At 42.6% G+C, this 11950-nt stretch overlaps 1 protein-coding gene across 2 annotated transcripts in view; it reads right to left on the bottom strand.

The window, feature by feature from the left end:
• The window catches only part of bmp1a (bone morphogenetic protein 1a), a 32338-nt gene that overhangs the window by 3319 nt on the left and 17069 nt on the right, over window positions 1-11950 (bottom strand). The window contains exons 7-19 of one of the 2 annotated variants that reach the window (XM_044197965.1): window positions 8387-8511; window positions 6626-6741; window positions 6352-6454; window positions 5728-5844; window positions 5193-5338; window positions 4875-5070; window positions 4525-4650; window positions 2724-2917; window positions 2396-2576; window positions 2148-2273; window positions 1805-1932; window positions 1141-1354; window positions 514-764 (exon numbers count right to left, since the gene is read on the bottom strand). In XM_044197965.1, coding sequence (XP_044053900.1) covers window positions 514-764; window positions 1141-1354; window positions 1805-1932; window positions 2148-2273; window positions 2396-2576; window positions 2724-2917; window positions 4525-4650; window positions 4875-5070; window positions 5193-5338; window positions 5728-5844; window positions 6352-6454; window positions 6626-6741; window positions 8387-8511 — 2023 coding nt within the window. The remainder of the gene's footprint in view (window positions 1-513; window positions 765-1140; window positions 1355-1804; window positions 1933-2147; window positions 2274-2395; window positions 2577-2723; window positions 2918-4524; window positions 4651-4874; window positions 5071-5192; window positions 5339-5727; window positions 5845-6351; window positions 6455-6625; window positions 6742-8386; window positions 8512-11950) is intronic. The other variant, XM_044197966.1, reaches the window with a different exon arrangement.

Here is an 11950-nt window from a genome sequence, read left to right as displayed (position 1 = left end):
GGGTGTTATGTCCCCTCCAGCGAATGATTCATAGGAACAGGCGTAAGTAAAAGGGCAGAGCTCATTATTGAAGTGTGTAAATGAGATCAAGCTGTTCTCTGACCTGAGGAAACTTGTATTTCTATTCCCTGCTGGGCCCATTGTTCCAGACTCCGGCTGCAGCATTGGCTGATTAATTCGCAGTTACAACCCAATGCCAGAGACTCTGATAGGATATCGGCACCCAGGGAGTGACGGCTTGTGTCGACCTACAACCGCCTCCACAGCAACACTCCCAAACCCAGAGGAACACGTCAACTTTAACAAAGTGATTAAAGCCGGACTGGAATCAAAAGCCCCAGGGTAGTTCACAAAGCCACCCTTTTACAAACCGCAGGCAAAGATTACCCAACAACAGTGCTAATTCCAAAACTAAAACTCATACTCCTGCTGTTATACTGTAAAACAGAAACAAGTGATAGACATTCAGAAAAGACATTCAGAGAGTAGTGGTTATTAGAAAAATGTTCTCACCCCTGAGCCACAGTAACGTCCCAGCCTTGGAGACTTGGTATCAGCGCCATCGAAGAGCTCCATGTAGTCATAGCCGCAGTCCGCCTCCTCCTCAATCTCAAAGGTCTGGAAGATGAGCTCCACGCCGTAGCCTTTCTCCGCAGATATCACCCACTGACAGTCGGAGGCTCCGGGGTAGTTATTGTCCCCAAACTGGGCATGGGAGAACAGGTCCTTGGTTTTGACTTCAGCCTTTAGGCGACCCCCACACTCTGTGAACAGAAAAGTTGAATTCAGTTGGACATTTTGTAGGCAGAGGCCAGTGTTAAACTGATAAACGCAGCTGCTGTGCTTGTTGGTCTCTGACTCAATTGTGCTTTTACAGTCATCCACATGCAAAGGATTCTTAAACATGCTCTGTTGTTACATATGAGTCATAATCATTCTCAGACAAGGTGGTGAATTGTGAGCAAAACTAAAAAAAAGGAAAAAAAGCTTTGTGAGTCTGATATGAGTAATTGAAATTAACTTGATGCGCCCAAAACATGAAGGTTTAGAGATTTTACTGGAATCCCTCTTAGCTACTATTGTGTTTTTTCTTCAGCAGCAAGAGAAACTGAGTACTGTTATAACAGCATCTATTCTTACCTGCAGTATGGGAAGCCTCAAAGCCTTTCTTCTGCACAGAGTTATCAGAGAAGAAGCGAATGAACAGCTTGTTCCCACCAGACGTGATGGGTGGGGGCTTCTTGGTGCCACAGAAGCGACCCAGGCTTGGAGCTTTTCCATCTCGCCCATCGTAAATCTCTATGTGGTCATAAGCACACTCCAGGTGGGCCTCCATGTCGATCTCATTGAAGGCCTGCGACAAAACAAGATGATGAGTATGTTTAAAGAAGTGTGTTATAAATAGAAACGTATGAGATCGAACTTTAAGCTTCCTTTCTTTAATCAAATGACATTATCTGTGTGCGATGTGTGTTATTTCTAGGAAAAGTGTCTGTACTGAAAAATAAAACTGTAATTCTGTTATTTGAAAATGGAGGCATGCGTGACATGCTTTGATATTATAAATTGTTTAGTGAAAATAATCTAATCTAAGTCAGTGACACAGTAGACAAAAATGCAGATAATAACAGAAGGGGGAGCCACACATCATCGTTAGGAATGGCATAACAGTTTCTGACATCAGCACAGTAAACACAGATGTCCTCAGTGGATTTAGCAATTCAATTCCACAATAAGCCACACACAAATAAATACATGATTGACGAGTGAAATTATACAGAGAGCAAGAGGAAGTGACACATACGATTTTGATGCGGTGACCTGGAGTGGTGGTGAGTGCCCAGGTGCATGCCTTCTTGCTGGGGTATTTATCTGGCCAGTTGGGGCTGGTGATGGTACCGCTCACACTATTCACAGTGTGATCACAGCCAGCTGTAAAAAGACATCAGTGAGTCAACACAGACCTCTGTATCATGCTAATATGGAACAGGCACTTACACTTAACACTACTGCACTCAAACTGTTTCTGACACAAGCAAGCATTCCCTCATCGACCCTAAAGGCTGCTCTGATCGCAACAAAAATAAGTCAGAAACAATAATGAATGTGCAGCCATGTCAAAGACACAAGAAATTGAGGTGAAATACCTTCTTTACAGTCGTGTTTGTTCTCATGCAGCACAAAGCCACTCCTGCACTGACAGCTGTAGCTTCCGAAGGTGTTGACACACTCATGTTGACAGCCACCGTTCTCTTTAGAGCACTCGTCTTTGTCTGAGGAAGCACAGAGGACACAACCTTGATGACTGTTCCCTTTCAAGACTGACAGACAGCAGCTCCAAGCAAATAAATGAAAGGACTTGTGATGCTGTGCACAGCACAGCCAGAGGACTCACCTGAGAAGAACTGCGCTTTAAAGCCCTTTTTGGACACTGTATTGTCTGATTTGAACTCAATGCGCATGTTGTTGTACTGGGAGGTAATAGCCTCTGGTTTCTCTGCCCCACAGAACTTCCCATGTAGCCTTGAATCAGCTGAAAGCCCACTGCGCACTTCCACGTAGTCATACTTACAAACCTGAGCAGGGAAACAGAGCATGTGAAGAGGCTGGGACATTTTATTTGGTATTAATTATGAAATACAGGGAGGAGAGGAAGGTTTTATTTGCCATGAAAGTGGACAGATGTAGTGCAATGACAGAGCGAGAACACAGAACAAACCCACCCCGTGCCAATTCATAACAACCCCAGTGCTCACGTCATTGCCCTCAGTCTCGAAGACGTCAAAGAGCAGAGTGATGCGGTACTGTGTGGGGGCAACCAGCTGCCAGATGCAGTTCTTGTTTGGGGGGTACTCTCTGGGCCAACCCGGGCTGGTGATTGACCCATTCAGCTTGGTGATGAAGCCTCCACAGGCAGCTGGACAGAAAACACAACATGGGAAGAGACAAGGACAAATAGTTAGCTTGATACAGATGCAGATGTGTGGACAGAAAATAAATTATATCACCAAATGTTTCAACAGGTCATGTTCCAAATGTTATGTTACAAATCATACAGCTAAAATGAAAGCCCTCTGAAATATCCTCCCTGTGTCCTGAATAAACCCGATTACTGCCTGACCTACCCGGGAGGACTCAGGCAAGCTTTGTATCAGTTACGCAATATACATGTTACAACAACTGGTGTCACCCATTCCCTCACCTGGCTATTTTTAGCTAAAATGAATGTGCAGTGTTGATCCTTACCAACTGCCCAATTCTTACCCATTTAATTTTTTTCTCTGTATGTAAATGCAGGTATAATTGTAAAATACTAACTTCTCCAACTCCTTCCAACATTGCTGTCATGCTCACTGAATACACACTGGGCAGATCCCTTAGATCATCAAATAAAGGGAACTCACTATACCTAGAATCAATACTAAATCAGCTTATGGTGCCTTCAGTCATTACGGTCCTACTCTTTGGAATTCTCTACCACATGAACTAAGGTCTGCACTAACAGTGTCTTCTTTTAAAAGCAGACTTTTTTTGCAAGCTTTCAGTTAGGTTTAAAGTGTGTGGTTAACGGGTAGAATTTTTATTTTAGAATCAGAATTATCATTATTATTCCCTTTTTAATAATTATGATAATAATAATACCTTTTTATCTTATTTGTTGTCATCCGATATGCATGTTATGTATGTTATGTTTGCCTATTTTTTGCTTGCTTGCTTTTATTTTGAAGCACACTGAGTCTACGCCTGTCGTATAAAATGTGCTATATAAATAAACTTGACTTGACTTTGTTATTTTAATGTGCAATATTTTCACTTTCTTGACAGTATGTGCTTGTATAAGAGTAGAACTGATTACAATGTTGGTGTGAGAATGTTGCAAAGATGCAAATGCTCTGTCATACTGTTTGTGTACCATTTGTTTATGTGAGTGCATATACCATTATATTTGTTGCGAATGCACTGCATTATTTTATTATATTTAAGGCATATGACTGAACTGTATTCATCCTTTCTTTTCAAACCTTTTCTTTCAATTTAATGTGCTTGTCTTTAATTTTTACAGCTATATATTTTCTTCAAAGGTAAAAAACCTACTGCATAAAAATCAGAATCAGCTTTTTTTGCTGAGTAGGTTTACACATACAAGGAATATGCTTTGGTATTTTGGTGCAAAACAATAAACATGCTGAATATTGGTAAACATGGCAAATCTGCAGTGATAGCTGACTTTCTCTTGGGGCAGACAGTGGGTTGACAGTGGTCAATCAGATATTGTACAGCTTGTATACTAGTAGTTAGGTCTTAAACAACAACATATAATTTGAGATAAAAATAATTCTTGCTTTGTTGTGACTCAAGTCTTTGTGATGCTTATGCCCAGCCAGCACAAGCATCACTGTTTGCATCTTTTCTGGCTTTTAGCAATGACTGTACTTATTGTATTTGGGTGGCTAACTGTGTAAAGTGCTTTAGCATGTAAATTACATGGTGAGCAGGGCTGGTGACTTTTCTCCCTGTACTTACCCTCACAGCTGCGCTTGTCAGCAGCCAGCTCATAGCCTGGGTCACAGGCACACTTGTAGCTGCCTAGTGTGTTGACACAGCGTTGCTCACAGCGACCGTTGTCCGGCTTGGAGCACTCATCCATCTCTGAAAACACAAAGATATGTTAGAACCCTTTTAGTTGGCCCCCTGGCTTGGTGGCTTACAAGAGAAACTCTCCCGAACAACAGCAGAGCCGGGCAAAGGGGGTCGCACAGAACCCAGCAGTGCAAGTGAAACAGAAAATCTCATACTGCTGTAATATTTAAAAGAAAACGACAGACAGAGTGACTGACACGTCAGATAAGAGTTTACAACACTTAACCTCTGACCTTTGAAGAAGTTAGCAGCAAATCCGGCCTTGTTGACAGAGCCATCTGAAACAAATTTCATCCACAGCTGGTTGGAGCTGGTTTTGATGTCATCTGGCTTGTCGTAGCCACAGAAGCGGCCCAGCAGCGGACTATTTTCAGAGTTTCCATCACGCACCTCCAGGTAGTCATAGGCACAGCTGTCATGTCTCTCAATCTGAGGAAGGTTAGAGGGTTTGAGGTTAGAGTTGAACATCAGCAAAATCTCCAAATAAGTCATAAAATTCCCAAAAAATAAACACTATTTGATTTAATAAATAACAAAGGACTGTGTCTTACCTCAAAAGACTGGAAGGTAAGGCCTACATGGTAGCCCTGAGCTACAGTAATCTTCCACACACACACTTTGTTGGGCCTGTAGTCATCAGGGTAGTTGGGGGACTGGATTTGGCCATTGTCTTTCTTTACCTCCCCACCACAGATGGCTGCATGTGACAGTAAAAACAATAAAAATAATACTGAGCTCCCTCCATAGCAATATCATCAGCACATGCCTCTGAAAAAAAAAACAGAAAAACGTTATGCTATTCTGATTTACGCAATGTGGATTAGCTGAAATGCCTCTACCACTAGCTCCCACATACACAAACACACATCATCCCTTTGCACGGTCTGGAAACAATGGAGCTGAATGTGAAGGCCGGCCAAAATTTGATTAATGCAGCGTAAAGTGCCTGACACATCAGCAGTAGGGGAGCCAAACACTGTGGATATTACTGCAGCTTCTAGGCACATTGTTGGATGTGTGACTGGCCATGCGTTCAGTCAGCTGAGCTGGAACGGGGTGCAGGGAGGTTGGGGAATGGGTGCTTACCCTCATAAACGGCGGAGAAACCTTTTCCCACCCAGTTACTGCTGCTGCGGAACTCAATCCACAGTCGGCTGTCGGTGGAGATGATTGGTTCGGGCAGCTTATCACCACAGAAACGACCTGGGTCACAGGTAAAGACACACACACACACGAACCATGATTTGATCATCACAACACCTCCAAGAGCTCTGAAATTCCTCTACACAGCTCTTTACTTCATAGAAACTAAATACACTGAGAGGATAAGAGAGAACATGAAAGACGGTATTCAAAAACATTAACAAAAATAGACAAGAACTACACTTAGAATATGCATCTTTATTATAGCATTTAATGTTCTGCTCTGCCTTTACAGTTCCTGTAAATAATGTACATATTTTATATATTTAAACACACATAAAACCTGTGTTTAGCTGTCACTACTGTCAGTTCTTGTATCAAAAGCCCAGAAACAAATTCAACAATAAATAAGACTCATCTGGTTTTCTTTTATGATTGTAAACTGAATATGTTTGAATTTTGAACAAGACATTTGGAGATGTCACCTTTTTGTGGTGAATTAAATTGAGAAAATGAAATTTATCGTTAGTTGCAGCCGTACTACAATATTCTCCCTTTAAAACTGACCTTTGAGAGGCGCCTTCCTCCAGTATCCATCTCGGATTTCCACGTGGTCGTACCAACACAAGTGACTCCTGTACAGATCCATGGAGGTGAAGTTCAGAATGATCTTAAAAACCAAGAGAGCGTGATTACTGACACGGCTCAGGCCAAATGCCACACTCTGCTATTGGTCAGACAAATAAGAAGTAACAGAGACACCACATCAGTGTATACAGTCAGTGAAGCTTGTTTTAAAAGGCATCTCGGAGTTGATGTGGCACCTTCCATAGGCTCATACCTTTTCCCCTGGTGTGACTGATATTCTCCAGATGCAGTGCATGTAGGCTGAGTATCCATTGGGGAAGCCGGGAGAGGAGAAGTTCCCGCTGCTGTCCTGCAGACTGTCCCCACATCCTGTGCACAGAAACAAACACACACAGACCCGCACGTAAGGCCTGAGCCACGAGCATGATGCACTGCCAATTAGTCTCTGCCTGAAAACACCTAAGCCACTAATTCAAGCTATACAGACATCAGCTCTGAAGTAAATCCCCTGAAACCTCGCTGCATAGACAGATGCTGGAATTATAGCACCAAATGTGAGGTAAAGGCCAGCTCTTTTATGTTCAAAGGCACATCTGCTGATAATATTCACCCCCCCTCCCCCCACCAACTCCAGATGATGATCACACAAAGGAATAGAGAGTGTGAGACACTTTCTCTGAGCATCCTCTGAAAATAAACCTGGCCCACTATAAATAACACAGCCCTCTGGAGGATGTGATGCATTATGTACATGTTGCCAGTGAAAAACCACCCTTTGTTTGACTGGCAAAAGTAAGTGTGCAAGAGTGCAAGAACTGAATACACAGCCTCATGGAACGAGTGAGGGAGACTCATGCCAAGTGGGTGGAAGATGTGTTTAACTAAAACAGAGAGGAAATGATAGACAGTAGATAGTATCTTCAGTTGTCCATCTTGAGAACTGTGTATGTATTCATTATTACCTCTTTGTTATCTTTACCTTGGGCTGCATTTTGCAGGAGTAAGGGAAACATCTCCCTCGACTGTTTGCATTCACTGCTTCCCTCGAGGTTTGTGTGTAAGCAATAAAACGAGGAGCCCGAGCTACGAGTTGTGTGTAATAATGCTTGGCAGAGGTTTGCCAATACTAAGCATATAATACTACATTAACAAGCACTCGGGCACACACCAGGGATGACAATCACTCCCAGGAATGCTGCATGAATGGGAAATCCGTGGCTCTTTAAAGGTTTTTTTCTCCGAAGAACATGTGGAGACTCGCCACCTCATCCCCCACAATGTGCGTCACATTATCCAGTCTGTTTCTTCCTCACGAGACAGAGACGGTCGTGAAGAAAGAGACAGATCGCTTTCACAGACACATATAGATTCATTCAAGGTTAAAACTTCCAGTTCTACACTAAAACCACACCAGCTGGTCCAGCTCTGGTGACCAACACTATGTTTATTCATTGAGCTTTAATGTGAGGCTGACAGCTCAGCTATCCTGGCCTGACCTACAATTAACTGTCTGACATCAAATCTATTCAGCAGAAGGCTGTTCTCAATGTACATCTGTTAATGCTATAAATTCTGTTTACTTCAACAGTATTAAATCCTCCCTCTCCTCTATGGAAGCATAAACAAAGTGAGTGGTTCGGAAAAGTGCCAAGCTTATGTAACTCTCCTTAGTGCATAGTCTCACGGTTTACATTGTACACGATGTGATGTGTGGACACGAGCCTTGTCTTCCTGAGACCAGCTGTTCTTTTGGGTCTATCTGGGAAAGAGTGATGACAAACTTCCTGTCCCTGGGTAGTGTTTACACTCCTCCCAAATTGGGAGTCTCGGACGCTGTAGCCAAGGAACCACACCAAATCAATAGTAGATGCTGGGCTATTTCCACACAGTGTGCGCTGCATCTAGGGAAGGCGGGAGGAGCTACAGACCTCTCTCTCAGGGCTATGTTGCACAAACATGCAAAAAGTAGACAGGAAAAACCCATAGCAGACAGGATCTGTCATTTTGGTCTTACTGGAACATTTGTAGAGTTTGCGTGCCTGTGCGATATCCCCTTTGCTCAGTCTGGTTCTCTGGCCAATGGGTGGTCGCACTCCATTCACATCGTAGCGTGGCAGGATGGTGTCCAGGAAGATGCCTCTGTAATTCAGCAAGAGAGACTGATGTTAATGTCGCATGAAACCCCAAAGCCATGCACGAATTCTGATATCTATTCCAGCACACCACCAAACATGTTTGCTCAAGGATTAAGTGACTTACCGTCGATCAGTGCAATTCAATCACAGTCAACATTATTATTAACGGTTTCTAAAGGATTGAGACTTCTAAATACCATGATGAAAATGAGCACTGCCAGTCTTGACTAAGCCAAACAGAATGTGGTTGTTTTGTAGAAAAATACCGCAAATCCAGCAGTCAGACAGGAGGGGTATGTAGAGCTCATTTTCATATTCACTTTGGATTAGCTTTTAAACAGAGATGTAAATCTGGTAACTCAGAACACTAATATGCATTTGCTACCATAAAATGTCTAAATACATTTGAGATTTCTAATGTGAAACCCACAGCTAATGAAGTCTGTCGATGTTTCTTTCAGTTAAAACGTATAATGCTAATAGATTGTCTATTGATGGGGCACCAGTTAAATTGGAAAACATGAAGCCTTCTATCACTGCCAACCTCAGCATGCGCATGCACACCCACACCTATGTGGACACATTAATGGTCCTGACCAACCTGCAAAATAGAAAATTTATAATTTTAACTCTTGTCTATGCTTTTTTAAATCTCAGTTACCAAATGTTTCTCCATCTTCCACCAACATACATATATGAATGTAAAAGTGTGTAGGTTGGAGATCTCATGTCATTAATTTTCTTTTCTTATTTTGTTTTTTAAAAAAATCAACAATGTTTACTTTCTGATTCTTTCAGATCTACTCGTCTCTGGCTAAAATGCAACAGATGGACAGTTGCAGTCACTTATCACAGTCTTCCTTTGAGGTCGAGGTCACACAGCCTGTTTCTGAAGTTAATGCTGACATCATTCTTTACACATGTCTGCCTTACAGGTGGACCCAAACTAAGAGCTTAAACCCTTCTCCAGAGTTACTGAGCAATCAAAATAAATTGCACAAGCTGTAAAAGGTAGGGATGTGAACAACAGCCACATTTCAAGTCCAAAGTGAAAACTGTAAAATCAGGTTAAACATTTACGTAGCTTTGAAAAAAAATGGCAGATCAGAACAGTTAGTCCAGAAAGACTCTTTTCACACTGCTGTCTCACTTGACACTTTGCTAGTTTATCATCTCCATTTTTCTCCAGTATTGGCGAGCAACGGCCTGGCTCCCTGGCCGTTCCCATGGCGACATGCCTATCAACGCCAGGCATGTGCAAACAGAGCAGCCTGAGCTAACAGTTTAGACTCTGCCTGCCCGCCTGTCTGTGAGCTTCCAGGAGCCCGTATGCTGGCTGTCTGTGAAAAACGCCACTCCAGCCAGTGTCAGAGCAGACAAAGGGCACACTGGCAGGTCTCTATTTAAGTTGGCACTGCTCCATGCACAAGACTTGAAAACTATCTCGAGCAAAGCAGGGGGTAGGCAGAGATGTGGGCCGGGTAACACGCCCAAGACAAAAAGCATGGGGATCAGCCCTGCATGTCCCCAGGAGACACAGCAAAACATCAAGACAAGCCATGAAATCTTCCGAACAACACCCGCGGCAAAGGCCCTGGCTTCCCACGGTGATTTACTGTAAAACACCGAGCAAACACACCGACTAATAATGGGGTAACAAAGAAAGATACTGGCACAGGTAAATCAGCCAATCAGCGCTCAAGAAAAAGTGCTTGGAATGACTTGTGGAAAGCTAACAGGAGCCCCTTGTCTGCTAATACGGCTCTGTGAAACGTTCCCCCAGCAGTGGCAGCCATTCCTCTCTCATGTCTAAACCGTCTTATTGATCAACACAGGTCCACGAATTAGGATAGCAACAGTATAAACAGTGGAGTGAAAACAAAACAGGGTGGATTACCCGACATAAACATACTTAGGGCAGGGCCACTCCGTCGTGCAGCAGGCTGTAGTGCATACCACAAATTTGGAGTTTCGAATTTTAAGATCCTAAGAATTACAGCAAGTAAATGGATGTCCTTTCTTTACGTGCTGATCTGATTGAAATCCAATATGAGATAAAACCATAGTCTAAAATGCCTTCCATTTAAACAAACATTTATCAGCTGCAGTGGACTTTGTTCAGGTCACCAAAAGGATGTTTCATGTTCTGTATCATACCAGATGCATTTTCCTGTTTGCCTGTATAATTCTAAACACTAAAACCAAGCAAAATCTAATTCTGCAAAACAAAAAGTGCAGTATTTCAGCTCCCTTCTGTGTGAAGTGCATTCTCGACCTACAGTTTGGATGCACAGGGCCAGACAGGCATTTCTGGCCTACACCCAGCCCCAGCCTCCATTTAGACAAAGATTCCCTCTCTGCTTCCCAGAATCTGTTTGCCGCAAGAGCATGGTAGTTGATTTAAGAAGAGGCCCATACACTGAGAGAGTAATGCAGGGCATGGGAGAGCTGGTGGTGGGGAAAATGGAAAAAATATATATATACAGCTGACATAGAGGGCCAAGTAAGAACAACAGGACAGCCAACAGCTGGTTCTCATATCAGAGTAAGGTAGTTATGATCATAGTCTGGGCTCACTTGTTATTTGTTTTGACTTATGTGTGCCCATAGATCACATTACACCCACTCTGGCTTACTGAAGGCTGTCAAAACTATTCCTGCTATAGGTAGAACATTGCATAATTGAAGTGACTGTTTCTGCAACTATCTGAAAGCTTCTATGCAATAGAGGCAAGGGTCAAAATGCAGTTTTAATAAACAAAACTGAGGTCATATACTGCACATGGCAGTAGGAGGTAACCATAATATTTATACGACTTTATGTAAAGTTCGGCTGTCACAGTTTATGAAATAATTTAATGTACATGGACAGGTTGTCGAGAAGCCACTTTGCTTTTGCTTTTGAAATTACAATGAGCCAGAAGATAAATCTGAGTCAACTAATTAAGCTTTGCAGTCACCCAGCTGGTAAACAACACTTCAAATTAACCACAGCCTAAGATGACTAGAGTAAGAGCCCAGACTGACCAGTGTTTGTCATGGGGCTTTTTTTTGTAAGATCCTTCCTCTGATGCTGCAACACCCCTGTGTACTGCTGAATGACAGCACAACATCTGGAGGGGCTTCCTGTAGCATCTGACAGGGAGTAAGGAATGAGGTCAGCTGGCGACAAAATTAAGTAGAATTATTAAATGAGTAAGCATGAAACATTCACAGTTCTGCTTTTACAAATGGGAGTTACTCTATACAACATGTTTCCAGTATCCAACAAATTCAATACCAAATTTGGTTTCATCTGGTTCTCCACAGTTTACAGTTTATGTTTATCAGTTATTTACCTACTGTCCTACTGTTACCTAACTCTAAGATACACAAATGTAGAGTAATGTGAATCTATTTACTGAGCCTGGGGAGTATTAGAAATTTGGCAGAACTTTTCCTAC

This window comes from Siniperca chuatsi, linkage group LG5 (genome assembly GCF_020085105.1).
Source record: "Siniperca chuatsi isolate FFG_IHB_CAS linkage group LG5, ASM2008510v1, whole genome shotgun sequence".
Lineage (NCBI taxonomy): Eukaryota > Metazoa > Chordata > Actinopteri > Centrarchiformes > Sinipercidae > Siniperca > Siniperca chuatsi.
The sequence above is the reverse complement of the archived record's forward strand: the minus strand, read 5'-3'. Positions and strand labels throughout refer to the sequence as shown.